The sequence below is a fragment of the Pelophylax lessonae genome (genome assembly GCF_965119305.1).
Source record: "Pelophylax lessonae genome assembly, chromosome: 9".
Taxonomy (NCBI): domain Eukaryota; kingdom Metazoa; phylum Chordata; class Amphibia; order Anura; family Ranidae; genus Pelophylax; species Pelophylax lessonae.
In genome coordinates, this window is record NC_138776.1 from 60,373,884 (window position 1) to 60,395,110 (window position 21,227).

General features: G+C 44.7%; 1 protein-coding gene across 1 annotated transcript in view; it reads right to left on the reverse strand.

Annotated features, from left to right (window-relative positions):
- Positions 1 to 1,744: 1,744 nt before the first annotated feature.
- The window catches only part of TIAL1 (TIA1 cytotoxic granule associated RNA binding protein like 1), a 48,127-nt gene continuing 28,644 nt past the window's right edge, over positions 1,745 to 21,227 (reverse strand). Inside the window, exons 9-12 of the mRNA XM_082268044.1 lie at positions 11,762 to 11,846; positions 3,484 to 3,607; positions 3,071 to 3,210; positions 1,745 to 2,980 (exon numbers count right to left, since the gene is read on the reverse strand). Of these exons, the coding sequence (XP_082124170.1) occupies positions 2,860 to 2,980; positions 3,071 to 3,210; positions 3,484 to 3,607; positions 11,762 to 11,846 (470 nt within the window). The 3' untranslated portion in view covers positions 1,745 to 2,859. The remainder of the gene's footprint in view (positions 2,981 to 3,070; positions 3,211 to 3,483; positions 3,608 to 11,761; positions 11,847 to 21,227) is intronic.

Sequence of the window (21,227 nt, forward strand, 5' to 3'; positions counted from 1 at the left end):
CAGTCCCGTAGATCTATGGCCAGGCACGGAGCTAGCACAGTCCCGCTGATCTACGGCCAGGCATGGAGCTAGCACAGTCCCGCTGATCAATAACCAGACATGGTAAAGTCCCATTGATCTATACACAAGCATGGTCTCGCTGATCTATGACCAGGTGTGGGACGCTTTTGGGACTCACCTAAATGAATTGGCTTTTGGGCCATTTCCAGCCACAAAGTCAGCATCACTTTAATCAGAGAAACTTGACTACTACAGTTCAAGATGCCTAACAAACTCCTAGGAACTTGTTTTAAAATAACTACCTCCAATACATGTGGAGCCAAGACTGAAAAAGTAATTTAGGGAAATCTTAAATCCTCCCATCAAACCTTGCTGTACATATTGGCTCATGTGAATGGGAAGTGACTTTGATGCAATGTCTAGGGAAGAAGTCTCTCTCAACAGGGGTGCCACGGTATCCTGGTTAAAAAAGGTTGTCAAATCCAACCGAACTTTAGCACAGCAGGAGCTCGGCCGGCAGAGTCCAGTGAAGAGCAGCGGCAGGGGTTTTCTGAATCCTGAGCTCTCCTCTTCCCCCTAAAGGACAGTACCCGGGCCAGCACCGGCCACAGCCGTGTGGATTGTAATGGAGGAACAGTCCTGTCTTGAGACTCTGGTGAGAGGAAAGCAGGGGCACAGAGTGGATGAAAAAAAGGAGGGGGGGGTTGGTTTTCAGAGAAAGCAAAGGTACAAAAGGTGTTTGGGGTACAGAGGTGAGCAGAGAGGGGAACGTACAGTGTGATTTTGCAGTTTATTTGAGCGGGCTTGCAAATTGCACTGGAACGCAGAAAAAAGTGTATGCACCACTTTATATATATATATATATATATATATATATATATATATATATATATATATATATATATATATATATATATATATATATATATATATATATATATATATATATATATATATAAAAAAAAAAAAAAAAAAAAAGACGGCAAAAAGCGCACAAAGCGGGAAAAGAACACAAAGCGCACCTTTCCTGCATTCTGGTGTGAACCGGCCCTAGTCCCCAAACACTTTATTTTATTTTTTTAAATCATTCCACACTGAAAACACATTGCATTTGCCAATGCATGGCAGTACCATTAAGTGTGCTTGCTAAATTTCAGGGCATTTGTGTGCGTGTTGGGAACACAATTTTGCTTGCATACACCGACAAGCAATAATGTAAAACAAACCTTAACTGGGGTGCCTCGAGGCTGAAAATTATTTTCAAGGGCGCCATGACTGGAAAAAGGTTGAGAAACACTGATCTATGGCACACTGTCCAGGCCCTGTGCTATCACTAAAGAGACACCAATGTCCATTTTATAAATTTAGATAGGAGCAGCAGCAGCAGCTGCTCTCCAGCTTCTGCCTTTCAGATATTTAATCTGTATATGGCACAGTGTTCTATCTTCACTTTATGTGCTGATATTTCAGTTGTAGCATATGCATCTTCCAATATTTGCAGGTGTCAAAACGCCAAAAATGCTGGGTCACATGCCGCTTGAAAATAATTTACCCGTTTCATTAACAGAAATGTATTTACTGGATGAGAAGTACATAAAATATGTTTGGGGAAATACATTTCAGAGTTTATTTGGTACCCCAGAAGCCTCCTCTTCCACGCTCCTGGTACAGCAAGCAGAGAGGGGCAGAGAGGGGCTACTACAGCCTGTCATCAACCTATATTCAGAAACCACTCAGCAAAAAGTTGAAATCCACAAATACCATTTATCACATAGCAGTTAAATGGCACATTTGCAAGGTATGTAAGGTGATTTATTAAAAAGAAAATTATGTATATAGGCCAACACAGGACAATACGTCCATCCTCTTTAACCAATGCAGGAGAATGAACATCTTATAAACAGATGAAAATAAGATCAAACAAGGTATTTACATACCAAAACTTTCTGCAACAACAGAAGGTGACAAATAAAAACAGGTTTAGAAAATTGAAATTAAGGCTTCTTTCTTAGAATATACGGTATTCATTGGCTCACCTTTGAAGTAATGAAATCAGAGACTAGTAGACAGCAGCTATACTTATATACAGGGGTGATGAAAATCCTTGGGAGCTCAAATAAACCATTAGACCTTGGGTGGGACAGGCAGGCACAATGCTCCAGCTTCACCTTATATCGGAGGACAGAGCACTGGGGCAGCCAAACACAACTGGAAAGGGAGGGACCCCAATGTATCAAGGTTACCAAGTGACAATACAAAAGGATTCATCCTTAAGCTGCCACGTCAGATTACGGTCTTAACCTGTGTGTGTACAAGTAGCAGAACGGAAGGTGACTGTGGACGCAAGCAAATAACGGCATGACAGAAATCCGGGATCCGATCACTTCCACAACGCATGTCTTCCAGCAGCACTTGGTGAACATGATTGAATGGAACACCAACAGCAATGGGTGAATAGTAAAAAGGGTATCCGATTCCCCCATTTTAGTGACCACCTTAAACCCCACCCTACAGGTTAAAAATCAAAAAAGTCTTTAAAACAAAGTAAAGCCGGTTAAAAGAAAAAACCTGTTGAAATTCTAGTGAAATATTTCTCTAGCCAGTTCCATCAAATGGCTTTTATTTTACAAAGAAAGAAAGCTGGGTCTGTAAGACCAGTCCTGAATTCCGGGGGAAAGGATTCATAAAAAGCAAATTCTAGAAAGTCATGTCCTTTTAAAGCTGAGTGGTGCTAAAGTTTTCAGAACAGTTTCAGCTTGAAATAAATATTTTGCCTATGAATATTGGCCTTTTCTTCACGTCATGCCCCCCTCAGCCAGTTTGTCTCCTCAGGTGAACCCACACGTAGAAAAGTCCTTTTCACTGTGTTTGATAGCTGGCCATACTGTACCCGGGTGGGTTTGGTAGGACTGGCGGTCCCTGTGCTGGTGGTGGAGCCTGGGCATTGAAGCCACCCATCCATGTAGCAGACTGCGATTGTCTAAAATACAGAAACAAAAATGAATTTAAGAGTTAGCAGTTTCTATATAAAAAGTTCACTTCCAGTTAAAACCAATAACAGATCACTTACTCAACTCCGAAGCTTTGCTGATTCCAAGCTTGTCCATACATGCTGTAAGATGGCACCTGCCATCCATTGGTCACGTACTGGCCATATTGCTGGGGACTACCATACATCTGGCTCCACTGGCCCCACTGAGTATAGTCCACCTGGAAACACAGGACATATGTCATATGGTACAGTAAGGGTCATGACATTTGCAATGGTCTGACTCATATTAGACAAACTGAATGGTAATGGAGGAAAAGGCAGAAATAGGATAAAGTCAATAATTCTGAATAAAAAAAAATCTATCCTGCAGACCTAAACCATCAAGTGTGATTGCCTTTTTTTATTCTCCCATATGGGAAAAGCTTTATAATTAAGAAAATCTAATTTTTTTAGAAAGCATTGTTCTCTTTGTTGGTTAGAACTATACCCACCTGTTGGAAGCCCTTTGCCATGTCTGGCGTCTCTTTACCCCAGTAGCATTTCACAACATGCCCTTCTATAGTGGTGCCATTCACAGACACAATGGCGTGTGCAGCACTGTCATGGCTGGAAAATCTACAAGGACAAGAGAGAAATTAACAAATGCAGAGATATTAAATGGAATAAAGAGCCTTAAACCCAATTCTGCCCATACTTGTAAACTACCATCCGTGCTTCAGGGTCCTGGAATAGGTAAGCTATACCATTTATTCCAAACTTGACATCTAAACTCAAGGCACGCCAATTACAAACAAACAGCAAGCCTTTCGCTAAAGAAGAAAGTTTTTGAATTTATTTTAAGAATATTTCCGGACAGCACAGATGCCCAGACGGAAAACACAAGCTATTCTGTCTACTAAACAAGTACAGTATAAGAAAAAGACACTGAACAACAAAATACATGGCTGTCATGGGAAAGAAACTTGTGAACGCCTGAAAGGTTCTTGGAAATACACGGTTCAAAAAAATTAAAAAGGAACACTTTGAAAACACATCAGATCGATAAAAAATATGAAAAAGACTGGATAATGTGTTAGGAACGAAAGGATGCCACATCGTTTGATGGAAATTAAAATTATCAACCTACAGAGGGCTGAATTAAAAATACTCCCTAAAAATCTAAGTGATAAATTGATGCAGCAGGCTAGTCCATTTTGCTGAAATTGAATTGCAGCAAGTCAAAATGGCACTCAGTAGTTTGTATGGCCCCCACATGCTTGTATGCATGCCTGACAACGTCGGGGCATGCTCCTAATGAAACGACGGATGACGTCCTGAGGTATTTCCTCCCAGATCTGGAGGTGCAACCTGGCGGTGGTGGATGGAACAAATCAATGTCCAAGAGATGTTCTATTGGATTTAGTTCAGGCGAGCGTGGAGGGGGGGATTGAATGGTATTAATTCCTTCACCCTCCAGGAACTGGCTGAATACTCTGGGGCCAGGCATTGTTGTGCAACAGGAGGAACCCAGGACTTTTATTAGGGTCTAAAAAAATGGGTCCAAGAGTTTCATCCCGATACCTAATGGCAGACAGGGTGCCATTGTCTAGCATGTAGAGGTCTGGGTGTCCCTGCATGGATATGCCTCCTCAGACTATCACACTGACCTTCCATCAAACCAGTCATGCTGAATGAGGTTACAGGCAGCATAACGATCTCCATGGCTTCTCCAGACCCTTCCAGGTCTGTCACATGTGCTCAGGGTGAACCTGCTCTCATCAGTGAAAAGCACAGGGTGCCAGTGGCGGACCTGCCAATTCTGGGGTTCAATGGAAAATGCCAATTGATCTCCATGGTAAGCACAGCGCCCACTAGAGGATATCAGGCCCTCAGGCCACCCTCATGAAGTCTGTTTGATTGTTTGGTCAGAGAAATTCACACCAGTGGCTTGCTGGAGGTCATTTTGTAGGGCTCTGGCAGTGCTCATCCTGGTCCTAGTGCTCACCCTGTTTCTTCTTGCACAAATGAGCAAATACTGGTCCTGCTGATGGGTTAAGGACCTTCTATGGCCCTGCCCAGCTCTCCTAGAGTAACTTCCTGTCTCCTGGAATCTCCACCATGCTCTTGAGACTGTGTTGGGAGACACAGCAAACCTTATGACAATGACATGTATTGATGTGCTATCCTAGAGGAGTTGGACTTTCTGTGCAACCTCTTTAGGGTCCAGGTATTGCCTCATGCTACCAGTAGTGACACGGACCCTAGCCAAATGCATAACCAATGAAAACAGTCAGAAAAGTGGGGGGGGGGGGGGGGGGGTGAAGAAAAGTCAGTGGTCTCCACCTGCAAAACCATTCCTGTTTTGGAGGTTGTCTCATTGTTGTCCATCTAGTGCATCCGTTTATTTCATCATCAAAGTAGCTGAAACTGATTAACAACCCCCTCTGCTACTTAACTGACCAGATCAATATCTCAGGAGTTTTACTTGACTTGATGCTATACGCTGATTAAAAAGTGTTCCTTTATTTTTTTTTGAGCAGTGTATTACTAGTAAGAATAGTGCTCCCTTGCACTCAATTCATTTTCCAGGTGAGCACAGCAAGAAATACCAGATAAGGGAAGGACTACCATTTAAACTATTCTCCCGAAGACTGCATTTCCCTGTCAGGACAAATAAGGGTATTGTGAGAAAACTATGTGGTTTCCCTACACATCTCCTCAGAAGAATAGACTATTAATCCAGAAGGAAGATGTGCAAAATACACTTTGACAGCTGAAGGAGACAGATCCATGTTGAAGTAGCACTTCACTATAGTAAAACAGATTAGCGGTATAAGGAACAGTAGAAAACTCAAACTTAATGCAAGTGCTGGAGAAAAAGCACACTCAAACTAAGCGGATAGAACCAATGTTTAGTTCTTTCAAAACATAAGGGGATACAATATGACATCTAGAGCATGCAGGCCAAGTTATCAGACTATGACACATATGTCAAACACAAGGCCTGCGAGCTGAATCCGGTCCACCAGACTATTGGCCCTCGCACATCCTCATCTCGGCCCCCACCTTGTCTCAGCAGTTGGCAGCAGAAAAGAGGACAGAACTCCTCCACCAGATCCAGCGCTTCTCTTAAGCAGCTGTGGAGAGGCTCATCTCTGTCTGCCCCCCCTCAGTAGAAGGGCAGCAAAGAGGAAGACAGAACTCCTACAGATCTTGCACTCTGTGCAGCCACAGCACCTCCTTGTCTCTGCCTTCCCTGGTCTCAGCAGTTGGCTGACTCCAGCCCTCTCTCCAGACCCTGCGTCGCAGCTCTGCCCCTGCTTCTTCCCGGCAGCAGCAAGAAGTATATTTATATAGTCTTGCAGATACAACTGGCCCTTTTAGGCCAACCATACTGCTAATGCGGCTCTCAAACTGCAGTTTGACACCCCAGAACAAGGAGAAAAGGATACTGAAAATGATATCTTTAGAACTGTAAAAATCAGAGCTGGAGTCTGTATACAGAATCACCCCATCTTGAAGAAAAGACAATTAAGGGTACTTGCACAAAGACTGTTACTTAGTGGTGTTTGTTAATCCACTTAAACAAGGTAAGAGCAATTAAGGTGGCTTTTCTTCAAAGTACAGATGGATTCCAGGAAGTAGATGTTATATGAATCATCTGCCCTTACTCAAAATGGCCACGGCATGGATGGATGGATGGATGGATGGATGAGGGAGTTTGCTTTAGATATTAAAAAATTAAAGCCGATTTCTAGGTTTCCTGCCACTTTAAATAATTTCTTTGGACCACCTATTTAAAGTGACTGACTGTTTTTTTCCATGTGAGACAAAGTCTCCATTTTGCAGCCGGAACCCAGCACTGTGTACTGTATGCAGCTGAAGCTACATTTTCATACAGGGCTTTGAGCCAATGCAGCAGTTAGCGAAGGAAATAGTTTGTTTGGACCAGTTTGGTTCAAACTATTTCAAGTGACCGAAAACCTTGAGATCAGCTTTAAACTGCATTTTTGCTTTATTTGTGCTATGATGCAGTGTAGTTCCACTTTAAGTGCACATTATGTAAACCCAGTGTTACCATAAAGCAGTTTAGAAATGGACAACTCTTCTGTGATGGTTTCCCAACTATGAAGAAATGGGGATAAGGACACGTACTTTTTTTTTTTGAGCCTGTGCTGAATGAGAAAATAGCAACTTAAATATCTCCATAAATAAATTCTAGCAAGACAGAGGACTTCTCCAAGTTCTAAACAAGGATGGTGGTGGTAGATAATGAAAAATCACTGTGGGGCTTGGAAGTAAACTCCAACTGATATCTTTTGCAAATATCAAAGATGAATGGGTAGTATGTTATCTAGGGCAGAAACAACTAATTGATTATGAAAATAGTTGTCCACTTTTTTCACAATTGATTAGTTGCTCAGCCGATTAGTTGGCCTGCATACAGAATGCATTATTTGTTTACATATCAGAAGACACAGTGCAGCACACATACAGCTCAGTACACCATCCATACATGTCAGTATACACAGTGCAGCACACATACAGCTCAGTACAACGTCCATAGATGTCAGTAAGTGCCTCAGAACTTGTGAATGTGTGAGGAGCAGTGCCTCATGGGACATGTAGTCCTGGGCAGGAAGGGAGTGGTTCTAAAGGCAGCATTGCTATAGGGGGCACTCTGAAGGCAGGAGGAGCCAGAAGTGTTAGTGGGAGATCCCAGAAGAGGGGAATTAGGGCTGCTCTGTGCAAAACCATTACACAGAGCAGGTAAGTACAACATGTTTGTGGTTTGTTGTTGTTTTTTTTTAATCTGCCTAACAACAAATTGGCCAAAAAAAAAAGCATTAAAAATGCAAAACATAGCAAAATTGTGTGAGCAAAACGCACAGCAAACAGCAAAGGTGTGAACTGAGCCTTATGCTGGTCATACACGTATCGATTTTGGACGAGAATATTCATACGGAAAATCTTTGTACATTCGCTGAATGAAAGAATGTCGTTTGAAAAATTCACTTGCTTTTAACATTCAGTTTTAAAATGAATGTAATTTCTGAATGAAAACCACAGACTGTCCAGATATTCCTTTGACCAAGAAGTTTTCTATTCCTTCCCGTCACTGTGGTCGAAAACGAATGTCTATTTGACCACACGAACGATTAGGAAATCTAACAAATGTTCTTAAAATGAAATTTTCTTTTGAAGGAAGACATTGTTTTTGTATGGCTAGCATAAGTGACAGCAGGCGCAGGGAGCTTTTATCAAGCCACCTGCCTAGAACAAAGGAGTCTGTCATACATCATATATTACAGTTATGTCTGAAAATCGTCAAAACAAAAAAAAAAAAAATTTGATCTTTGAGTCTGATGATATTTACCAGAATCAACCTCTAATAGTATATAGAGTATACCTCTTCTGTCTGTTATTCTCAGAGTGCATTAGAGATTTTTCTCCCTAATCATATAGTTGGTTACTTATATTTACCACTGCATAGAGATATTTAGGAATAAATTGCCTTTTTTTTTTATAAAAAAAAAAAACTATACATATTAACTAAATTATACACCACACTTTTTTTTAATGTTATTATCCTATTAGTCGATTAATCGAAACAATAATCGGCTAACTAATCGATTATAAAAATCGTTAGTTGCAGCCCTAATGTTATCTGTTTCAATTGAAAGAGGAAGGTCCCCAGTCTTCCCCAGAATGGAAACTACCCTATCCTGCTCATTTTGAAGGACCGTTTCTTAGTGGGTCGATTTTTAGCAGGTACTTGAAATGGAATAAAACTTGTTTCTAAATGACTGTTTGCCCAGAAGCCCTTGCTTCTTACTGGAAGCACAGGACAGCAGCTTGTCTAGAACCAAAGTGACAACTGCCAGCAGGATATACCATATAATTGAGACTGAGCAATATTTTTGCCCAGACTGCTCTGCATAAAATGTAGTAAATTGGGCCACTAAAAAACTGTCTGCAATTTCCAGTGCCAATTTAAGAAAATCAGCTTATTGTTATGTGTTCTCTGAAGGATCCAGTCACTGAAAGAATTTTTTACATTTTAGGAATAAAAGTTATAAAAGTATAGCAACAATCTCCAAAAAAGAAAAGCCTTCTCTCCATTGCACAGCAACCCTTTGTAAGGAAAAGTAAAGTATTCTTATGTAGCACTTTTCTGCTGTATGTCCATATACAAACTCAGAATTTGCTGAAGGTAGTACACAGATCAGGATTCTTGCGTCACACTGAGTAATCTGTATGCTTGTTCTGGGTCAGTGGCTTTGTATTTTTAGAAGTTAGCTAACAATGGATGCCCCTGAAATTTCTTATTACAATTAAACACTTCTTCAATCTCAGCTAGAGAAAGATTTTGCAATCTTTGTACTCTTACTGCCATATCAGCTTGCAAATCTGTGTGCTTGTCCTCCAAAAAAGGAGAAAAAGAGAAATTCAAGAATTCCCCGACACTCCTTAGCCCCTCAACCATAACCCTGACTGTAGAAGATGACCTAGGCTCATAATCCGAGGGTTGGGACAGAGGAAACAACTTGTGAAAAAATAGAATGAATACACGTGAAAGCTAGAAGCTATTTCATCAGAAAAATTGGATCCTTGAATGCCAGAACAGATTCTTGGCCGACTACCTTACTTATACAGGCCTAACAGGTTTAGACCAGAAGTTAGGCAGTGTGGTGGCAAACAGCACATGCTTCTAGCCCCAGGAAGAAAAAAAAAAAAAGCTTTGTGCAGCTGAAAGTTCCACCATGCTGAGATGACTTATTTGGGACAGCAGAGTCAGATCTGCTCTACTAACAAGTAGCACAGAGAAAAGAGGCACATCTGTGGTACCAGGTACACCAGACAGCAGCTCAACCCAAATCTTCTTGCTTGACAACACACGCAAATCGGTTCGTCATAATCATAGCAAACCCTTTAGTGGTGTGTTGTCCCAGGATATGGGCTCCCTGTAATGTGCTAGGGAGATCAAATGCACTGATGGGTCCAACGACCAAAAACCTATATTTCAGGTTTTGGTTAACCACTCAGTGACCGCCCATGCTTCTTTGTACTGCGGACCAGCGACCACTGTAAGCAAACTGACGTAACTGGTACATTGGGGTATGAGCATGCGCCTCCCAGAAGAAAGCTCTATTTTTGTGTTAAAGAAAAAAAAAAAAAAAAAGATACAAATTTAGATTGGGTACAGCGTTGCATGACTACACAAGTGCCGAATAGAAAAAAAATGGCCTGGTCATTAAGGGGAAAATAATCTTTAGGTGCTGAAGTGGTTAATGGCTGTGGGTCCAAACACTACAACCATCCTTTACCTCATATGCTGGCATATGTTCCTGGCCCCTCTGTCCATTACCCCATGGTGAATCGCACATATTCACAAAATGAAAAGAAATAAAAAATCGTGTTAGATGCTAGCCATCTAACAAATTTAACGTGCTTCCTCCAGAGGGGGACAGAAGAAAATAAGCTGCTGCCTATTCACTACCCAAATCGCATTCCTTGACCAAGCTGTACTGCTTTAACTTCATGTAAAAAAAGTGAGGTTAGGGACCACCTATGGCAGCAAAAGTGGCTGAATAGAATTTGATTTTTTTGGAAGGTAAGAGATCACACACACACCATCTTTTTTTTCTCAAAAACTTAAAGCGGAGTTCCACCCAAAAGCGGTACTTCCGCTGATCTGCTTCCTCCCCCAGTGACACATTGGAACCTTTCAGGGGGGTGGGGGGGGGGGGGACGGGTACCTTCCCCGCTTCTGGGAGACAGCGCCGCGGCACCGTCCCTCAGAAGTTCAGACACCCTCCTCCTTCCCCACCTGCTTTGTCAATTGGAAAGCGCAGCGCGCTTTGCGCAGTAGAGAACTGGCTGTGGAGCCGAAAGGCTTCACTGGCAGTTTATTTATGACAAATGGCAACACCTGACAGCCAATCTGAAAATCAACTGGGGTGCCGACATCGTGGGCTCCCTGGACAGGTAAGTGTCTATATATTAAAAGTCAGCAGCTACAGTATGACTTAATTTGGTTTTCCCCAGGGGGAACTCCTCTTTATCTGAACAAAATTAAGATTATGTTGCCTCTGCGTTTAGTGGGTGGACACAGAATAGCAGCCACAGTTGGTGTGGTTTTCAGTGGGTTGGCTGCTTCAGGTTTGTATCGTCAGAAGGAGCAACGGAGCAAAACCACCCTATATCATGATCATATATGGCTTTGCTTACGTATATTGAGTTTAAGAGCCGGTTCACATTCATGCGGCTGCGGCGTTCACATGTAATGTCGGAGCGCACTGCTCCTTCATTACATGCGATCGGCTGTGCGGTGCAAGTTTAGCCATACACTTTGTATGGCTAAATTCGCACCGCACCCAACACACACAGGACCCTTTTTTGCAGCCGCATCAGGATCGGATCGCACAGCGGTTCACACTTGTGCGATCCGATCCTGTGCGAACTGCAAGATCGCACTGCGATATGCGATCAAACTGGGGGGGTCGTTAAGATTACATTGACACCCCCAGCGTATCGCATATGGCAGTGTGAACTGCCGGGGGTGCGTTTGCGATGCGGGAACAGGCTGCGAATTCACAGCCTTCCCGCATCGCATAAGTGTGAACCGGGGCTAAAGTTATACATAGGAAAAGGTAACACACTGAGCGAAAACAAAAACACACACACACACACACACACACACACACACACACACACACGATACTGAGCTTTTACATTTGTTTAAACAAGCAAAAACAATATTTTTTATTATAATAATAGAGTAGTCACCTGATAAAAGAGTAGCCTTTTTCTGGAAAAACTCGAATTTCCATAATCTGTCCGAACACACCAAATGTCTGTCTCATTAGCTGCTCTGTAATGACAATAAATGGTAGATAATAGAATCACTCGGATGGGAGTCAGGAAAGGTCTATATATCACTTGGAACAATCTCAGAAAGAAATATATAGTCATTAAAAGCCAGTAAAATGCATTTAAAGCTGAACTCCAGGTACACAAGCTTTCTATTCAAATATATTCCTCAAAAAGCACAAAGGAAATACATTCACTTTGTGTGCAAATGACCTTACAAACCCAGTTACTACTTTGCAAAAGTAGCAGTTAAACACTGTGTGGCATATAACCTCTGCAGATCTGTGGGAGGGGCCCAGCAAATCCATCCACTACATGCTGCCTGCAGAAAACGTTAGGAGTGGGAGAAGACAAGACCAGTCAACCTGCACAAGGAGAGTGTTTATTACAGGAAGCTTCTGCACAAAGGCAAAATTTCACAGTGTTACCACACAGATCTGGAATAAAAGTACAAAAAGAGCACCAAGATCCAAATAAGAATACACATGATTCTTGTATTTGGACAAAATTAGCTTTTCCTGGACTTCAGCTTTAAAGCAGAACTTCAGAGCTGCATTTGTTCCCTCCTCCGTCTCTCTTCCACATTGCCAACATGGTAACCGGTTTCTGCCAGGTATTTGAGACCCGGGGAGGAACCAGTGGCGCATCTGTGCACGTATGGGGGCTATTTTGCGCATGCCCATGAACACTTCCATTTCTAATGTATGGGCACCCTAGCTGCCAGTGGCATTTGTGCACATATGCCAAAAGTTCAGCGCGTGTGGAGATGGACCGCACACTGCCTACAGGGATAGTTGTGACATAGCAATCCCGGGAGGAAGCGGAGCCCCGCATAGGCTGAAAAGTAGGAAAGTGCTGCCTTGCAGCACACACACCTGAAAGTAAAAAAAACATAATACAAAAACATAAAAAAAAAAAAAAAAGTAAGACTGAAGAGGGATGGACCAAAAAGAAAAAATGTTGCTACAGGGAGTTATGTTCCACTTTAAAGGAGGGAGATGAAAAGCAAAGCCAGCCACATTTACGCACGTTATCCAGCTTGCTCTAAAGATCTATCCAACTGAGATTTGGCAAACACGTATAACATATAAAATTGTCCGGATTTTTTTTTTTGGTGCAAACACTGACAATACGTCATCTTAACACAAACCCTATTGCCACTAAAGAGAAACCACCATTTCTCAGAAATATGCTGTGTGTATAGATCACAATGTTCAGATCACAATCATACACATGTGGAAAAACATAACTCTGCAGTAGCACTCTGCATTTTAAGTGGTATTGGCATGCACAGGAAAAATGCATCCTACTCGCCCCAAATATTTAAGCAAAGTGTGCATATACAACAAAATATTCTAAATATCTGGTTTAGAAAGTTAATTATTTGCCATTTACAGTGCCTTGAGAAAGTATTAATAACCTTTGAAATTTTCCATATTTTGTTATGTTACAACAAAAAACAATGTATTTTATTGGGATTTTATGTGATAGACCACCAAAGTGGCACATATTTGTGAAGTGGAAGGAAAAGGATAATGGGATTTTTGACTTACCGTAAAATTCATTTCTCCGATGTTCATTGAGGGACATGGCTCCACATTCTTCTTAACCATTGGATTATACTGCCCCCTACAGGAGAAGGACACTAGGCAGGAAAGAGCTCCAATGTGCCTATGGGCAGTCTCAGTGGGGCATACACCCACACTCAGCTATAGGTACTTTTGTTACAAGCAGTGTCAGAAGAAAGCCAACTCCACAGAGGGGTGCGCACTGTGTCCATCAATGACCATCAGAGAAATGGATTTAACCGCAAGTCAAAAATCCCATTTTCTCTTTTGTTCATTGACGGACACAGCTCCTGATTTTTAACCATTGGGACGTCCCAAAGCAGTGTTAAAAACGAGGGGTGGGAAAAAATGGATTTTTGTAAAATCTTACCGTAAAATCCTTTTCTCTTAGCTCATTGACAGACGTAGTCCTCGGTGATACAGCACCTTCGGGTTATGTTGCCTCCACAGGAGCAGGACTAGACAGGAAATAAAAATGCTCTGGCCACACCCCAGGGGCAGTCCCCGAGGGTATATCCTCTCTCTCTCTCTCTCTCTCTCCGCCACAGCAAATCAGTTATGTCACAAAAGCAGTGCTTAGAGAATTTAACCCAACCCAACTCAAAAACAGAGGGGCGGGGACTACGTCTGTCAATGAGCTAAGAGAAAAGGATTTTACGGTAAGATTTTACAAAAATCCATTTTTCTCTATCGCTCATTGACAGACGTAGTCCTCGGTGATACAGCACCTTCGGGAAGTCCCAGAGCAGTATCACAAATGAGGGGTGGGAAAATGGAAATCAAATCCCAATCTAGAAGGCCCAACCGGTGCCAACTAGAAGTTTACAATGCTCATCCTTAATGATGAGACTCAACAAAAAGAAATTTTTCAAACAGAAAAAAACCCTCGAGGTAGACCACCGGTCTCCTCAAATTGCGGCCTGCAAAACCTTGCGGCCAAATGAGGCATTCGCCGATGCCGTCACATCAATTTTATAACATTTTGTAAAGGTATGTACCGACGACCAGGTGGCCGCCTTACATACCTGGACCACTGACGCCTGATGGCGAAAGGCCCAGGAAGTACTGAGCGCTCGAGTGGAGTGCGCCCTAACAGGGAACGGAGGACTCTGACCCTTAATAGAATAAGCCTGTACCACCGTCTGTCTAATCCATTTGGCAATAGTCGCGGCAGATGCAGGCAACCCCTTTCTGGGGCCATCCGTGATCACAAAAAGTGAATCCGTCTTACGGAATGATTCCGTAGCTTTCAGGTATACCCTGATTGCCCGAACCACATCCAAGGAATGCAACGCATGTTCCCGATGATGATTGGGCTGAGGACACAAGGAAGGTAGTACAATATCTTCATTCAGATGAAAATCTGAAACCACCTTAGGAAGAAAGGATGGCTTAGGATGAAGTACTACCTTATCCCTATGAATCACTAGGTATGGGGACTGGCATGATAATGCAGCCAGTTCGGACACCCTGCGAGCAGAAGTGATAGCCACCAAGAAGGCCACCTTCTGGGATAAAGTAAGCAAGGGAATCTCCCTGATGTTTTCAAAGGGAGGTTTCTGTAGAACCGACAAAACTAAATTAAGATCCCAGGGCGGCAAGGGCGCGCGGACTGGTGGAGCCAGGTGCCGCACCCCCTGGATGAAATTCCGCACCAAGGACTTGGTAGCTAAAGGGTTCTGAAAGAAGATTGCTAATGCTGAAACTTGACCCTTGATGGTGCTCAAGGCTAGTTTCTGCTCAACCCCTTTTTGCAAAAAAGCCAATATTCGAGTCACCGAATAGGTACGTGGAGGAAATCCTAAAGATTCGCACCACGCAATATAAGTCTTCCATGTGTGATAATAGACCTTGCTGGAAGTCGCTTTCCTTGCTTTAATAAGGGTAGGAATGACTGAAGCTGACAACCCTCTGTCCTTCAGTACTTGGGTCTCAATGGCCAGGCCATTAAAACCAGCGACTGTAAATCACGATGGTAAATTGGTCCTTGAGACCACAGACACTCCCTGAGACGAAGTTCCCACGGAACGTCTGCGACTAACATGTCCAAGTCGGCCAGGCCGGCTTGACGAGGCCAGCCTAGAATTTCTAGGACCACTGGCGCTGACTGGATCTGAACCAGGCGTCCCTAGAGCTATCTGGCCCCGACCATCCGAGAAAGTCTGTTCGTTTTCTGTTCCCACACATTTATCAGATACCTGATTCCTATCAGGAAGGGTGATCTTTTCTGGTTGAACCTCAGGGACCGAAGTCACCCGGCTAGAGGCTTCTTGGTCTGTGGTCAACCAGATCCGATTCCTGTGGGGAATAGAGACTAATCTTAGGAAAAGGTAAAGGAAAAGATCTATTCAGGGAACGGTGACTACCGCTCCCTGTAGTACTTAAAATGTTGGAAGGGAAGAATCGCACCGGTAGTAGTAGTCGATGCTCGATCTAATGTCCTGAATACCGGTGAAAACGTCCCCCCACCCTCAACCCGGGTGGGGGCGTACCTTCAGGCTGTATAATCCTTTGCTTCGGGTTTGGCTGAGTCGGTCCTCTGTTTGTCCGACCAGCCTTTCTTGAACCCTCCTGGAGGAGTCTTGCCTTTCCCGCTTGTTCCAGCCGGGCGTACGAACCCTTTATGGGCGGTAAAGAAAGGTCCTCGCTTGTTGCGAGGTCCCTTAGCTTTAGCAGCCCGTGGCAAGAAAGTGCTCTTGCCCCCAGTGGCGTCCTTAATAATTTCATCTAGGGTGGCCCCAAATAGGCGATTCCCCTGAAAGGGGAGATTCGTCAAGGTCTTTTTGGAATCTAGGTCAGCTGACCAGCATTTTAACCACAGCACACGTCTGAGGATTACCGCTGACATAGATGCATGCCCTAATAGGGGGGTAGCATCCAAGGCTGCGTCACAGACAAACTGTAGCCCTTGTATAATCTGTTCCATCAAATCAGATGTTCCCTGGGGGATATCTTTTCCCCTTAGGTCTTGGTGTACCAATCTCGCCCATTCCGTTAGTGTCTGGGAAACTAGACCAATAACAATTACTGGTCTAAATGCTGACCCTATCAGGGAGAAGATAGTGCGGGACTCCGCTTCCATCTTTCGATCCACCGGATCCTTAGAGGACGAAGTGTCCTCCACTGGGATAACCGTGGCTTTATTCAGCCTGGAAATAGGTGGATCCACCACTGGTGGTACCGTCCATTTCTTAATGAAGGATTCCTCAAATGGATAGCGTCTAGCAATACGCTTGGAAATCGTAAAGGTACGCTTAGAATGCTCCCATTCTCCTTTAATTTTATTACCAAAACACTTGGGTACAGGAAAAACCTTCATCGTTTTAATGGGTTTGTTAGTACCAAAGGGAATCTCTGTTTCAGTTGCCTCTGCCGGTAAAACCTCAAGTCTTAAGGTTTCCCGCACTGCCACAACTAGTGCGTCCACCAATGCTTCTTCCTGAATTATAGCGGGAGAAGGAACGTCCTCCTCACTGTCTGAGGGAGCTTTACCTGAGGTAACAGCCCTTGCAGAGGGACCTGCAGCTGCAGTGACCATCTCTGAATCTGAGTCAGAGGTGTCAGATAATATAGGGGTAGGCGGGGGTCGCTTCCTTGACCCCCGTCCCTGACAGGCTGCCTCCACCCGAGCCACCAAAGACTCCAAAACTGCTGTAAATGCATCCATACTCTGTGCACCGGCGGGTCCCGTGGCCCCCTCGAGGGAAACAGGTGGGGGTATTTGTGTGGCAGGGTCCATGATTATTCCAGTAACTTCCCGGATAATACAATTCAATTTTAAATTAAAAAAAAAAAACTTTTTTTTTTTTTTCAGACCCCCAGCGCCACAAAAGCCCCTTAGTGTTACCTGCTAGGGATCCCTATCGATCGAGAGAGAGATAGACCCCCAGGCTCACCACTTGATGCTCAGAGTTAACTGCAACAGGTTACAGCACTGTGTTCACAAACAGGAAGTCTTTTGGCTGGCTGCCCAGGAAGAAAGGAGGCGGCTCCGCCCCTCTGCACGCCTTCCGGCGCCTCCCCTAGCTCCACAAGGTGTTTGGATCACCTCAAACATGGCCGCCCCCATGCTGGAGACACGAGGCTACGCCAAAATGGCGGCTCGTGCGATCCAGCAAAAAAAAAGGCGGCGGCCTGTACCGAATAGCGCCGTGCTGCAGAGCACACAACGCCTTCTCTGCATGGGGATTTGGCGTGGTTGGCGGTACCGGCTCTGGCGGACCGCATGGCCGTTCGGAAGGCCTGCTATTGCTGGAGATTTGACTAGGAAGGCAGCTACATGTCCGTGGCTTCTGACTGGTAGGTACTTATTATCACAGTAAGATTCCCATACTGCCACTGATTACAATCTTTTTAACATGTATACAATTAGATTGTTAGCTCCCAAACCAAGCCTCCTGGCTTTTTGCACATAAAATCACACTCAAAGTAGGGGGATCTGTGCCATGTTATAGGATAGAGGGGGACTCTACCTTACCATACAGAGAGGGGCCCGCGTTCACCACAAGACCCGTCAGGGGAAAAGGGGGAACATACTACTCACCATACCGGAACCAGGCGGGCACCAACTCCTGACAGTACCCCTCTCCACCGGGGCAGGAGGGCTGTCGACCAATACGGACGCCGTGACTCATGGTCCTTGGCGTTTCAGCGAGACGTTTAACTCGCGGGGTCAGTCCCCCAGTGGGACTATGTCGCGGCCGACCCACCGCGGAGCTATGGCCTGCACGCGCTCGTAGGCTGAACTGGGGTGACCACCGGATCTCAACATCCAGCCCGTCGCCCAGTTCAGCTTTCTTGCTTGAAGATCTCACAGGAACACTGGAGAAAAAAGCTGTCTAAAAAATCTTTAAGAAAAAAATCTTGCCAGGACCGAAGATCCCAGCAAGGTATCTAGGTCCTTACTCCTGACTAGACAGAAAAAAACTGATTTGCTGTGGCGGAGAGAGAGAGGATATACCCTCGGGGTGTGGCCAGAGCATTTTTATTTCCTGTCTAGTCCTGCTCCTGTGGAGGCAACATAACCCGAAGGTGCTGTATCACCGTGGACTACGTCTGTCAATGAGCGATAGAGAAACATAAAATAAATCCCATGGCTAACCATAGCCAACCAGGTAACATGGACCTCAAACAAACAACTAGAGCTCACCTGAAAAAAACAATACACCCTCAAAGAGGATCAGGTCCTCTAAACAGCAGCCTACAAAAACTTGCGTCAAAAAGAAGCATCCGCAGATGCAAACACATCCACTTTATAAAACTTTGTAAAAGTGTGCACAGACGACCAGATGGCTGTCTTGCAAACCTGCATCACTGAAGCCTGATGACAAAAGGCCCAGGAGGCGCTAAGCCCCCGAGAAGAGTGTGCCTTAACAAGGAAAGGAGGAACCTGACCCCTAACTGAACAGGCCTGAATCACTGTCTGTCTGATCCATCTGCAGCAGAAACAGCCAACCCTTTGAGGTCAGCTTTGACACCCTGCATGCAGAAGTAATAGCCACCAAAAAGGCCACCTTCTGGAACAATGTAAGCAGGGGAACCTGCCGATATTTTTGAAGGAAGATTCCTAGATAACTGACAACACCAAAATTTGAGGATCCACGGCGGTAATAGAGAACGCACTGGAGGAACCAAGTGTCGCGCTCCCTGGATAAAAGGTACGCACCAAGGAAAGTGTGGCCAATGGACGTTGCAAGAAAACGGCCAAGTCGAAACCTGGTCCTTGATGGTACTCTTTGAGGAAAGCCAAGAGCCGAGCCACTGAAAAGGAGCAACCCCAAAAGACTCACACCCCACAATGTACGTCTTCCAAAAACGATGGTAGATCTTCCCAGAGATAGATTTTCTAACGTTTAACAGAATAGAAATCACTGATTCAGACAAACCATCCTTCAGAACCTGGCTTTCAATAGCCAAACCATTACAATCAGCGACTGTAAAGCAGGATGGAAGATTGGCCCTTGGGACAGCACATCTTCCCTGAGAGGAAGTCTCCAAGGAGCATCGGTGACCAGCCGTACCAGATTGGCATACCAAGACCGGCGAGGCCAGTCTGGAGCCACCAGAAATACTGGAATACCTTGCTGCCTCGATCCTGAACAGGGGTCTTGGTAGAAGTTGGAGAGGTGGAAAGGCATAAATCAGACGATACCGACGCCAAGGAGCCACTAATGCGTCTACGGCGTGGGCCAGAGGATCCCGAGACCATACCACAAACCTTTGTACCTTCCATGGAATGTGTACAGCAAAGAGGGCTGGAACAATCATTCTGACCACCTTAGAATGCTGGCTACTTCCCGATTTAATTCGTACCGGACACCCCTGAAGACGATTTGCCCAATGATCCAGACAAAGTCTGATCGCTCAGAGTTCCAGTACATTGATCGTCAGTCTGGAATCTTCCAGAGTCCAGACCCCCTAAACACAAGCTGTGCCGAGAATGCCTCCCCACCCAGACCGGCTGGCATCTGTGGTGACAATCGCCCAGTACAGGGGGAGGATTTCTCTGTCGAAGTACCGAAGAGCGGTGCCGGAGAACGTAGCCCCCTCTAGAGACTGGATTCTTGTCCCATTTCACCAGAATCTCTTTTTGCAGAGATCTCGTGTGGAACTGTGCAAACAGGAACTGCCTTGAAGGTAAACACCATCAGGCTCAGCACCCGCATGCAAACCGTCTGCTGGACACAAAAGCTGAATTGCCTCCTGCAACATCTGGAGTTTTTCCAGAGGAAGCAACACTAGTTGAGGCCGAATCCACCAAGATAGTCCATTTTTGTGGATGGAACCAGAGCAGACTTCTGAAAGTTCAGAATCCAACCGAACTCCCTTAGAAATTGCAGACTCTGCTCACAGAAGATCATCCAGGTACCCCAGTACCGCAATCCCCCGCTGATTCAACAATGCTTTGTGAAGACCCGTGGAGCGGAGGCGAGACCAACTGTAAAATGGCACAAACTGATAATGCTCCTTGCCCACGGCAAATCGGAGGAAGCGCTGGTGACGGCACATATTGGAATGTGAAGGTAAGCGTCCTTGATGTCAATAGAAGTGAGAAAATCCTCCAGATGTAGGGACGCCACTACTGTGCGAATGGACTCCATTTGGAACTTCTGTACCCACACAAAGCAGTTTGGTGCTTGAGGTCCAGAATTGGACGCACCATGCCTTCCTTCCTTCCAGGCAACTGTAATCAGGTTTGAGCAAAACCCTGAAAACATTCCAAAGCCGGAACTGGGACAATCACCACATGAAGCAACAAGACTTGCACTGCCCCAAAGTGACCCCATAAGCGCTCTGGGGACAAGGGAAGAACCTTTCTGAAGGATAAGACCAAAACTCGATCTTGTGGTCGGACCGAATGACTTTGTGGACCCACTTGACCTGTACCAGAGAAGTCCACGGATCCGGAATCAGCGAAGATGTCCCTCCCACCCCAGATATGGGTGAGGGTGCCCCTTCATGTAGAGGAAGCTTTGTCCGCAGGTCTGGAAGAGACCCTCGTGGCTTGCCAGACCAGGTCCTCTTGGCACTTTGAGGGATTAAAAAAGCCCCTTATGAGCCAAGAAGAATGACCCACTTCTACGACAGGGCTCCTTGCCCTCGGTAGCCTGCGGAAGAGTACTCTTCCCCCCTGTGAGACCCTTGATGTAATCCAAGGAAGCTCCAAACAGACAAAACCCCACAAAGGGAAGATCAGATAAGGCATTCTTAGAAGTCTGGTTTGCAGACCTGCATTGTCAGCCAGATAAGACCCTGAAGAAACACTGCTGATACAGACAGCCTAAAATCAAAAAGGAGCTGCATCCAAAGAGGCA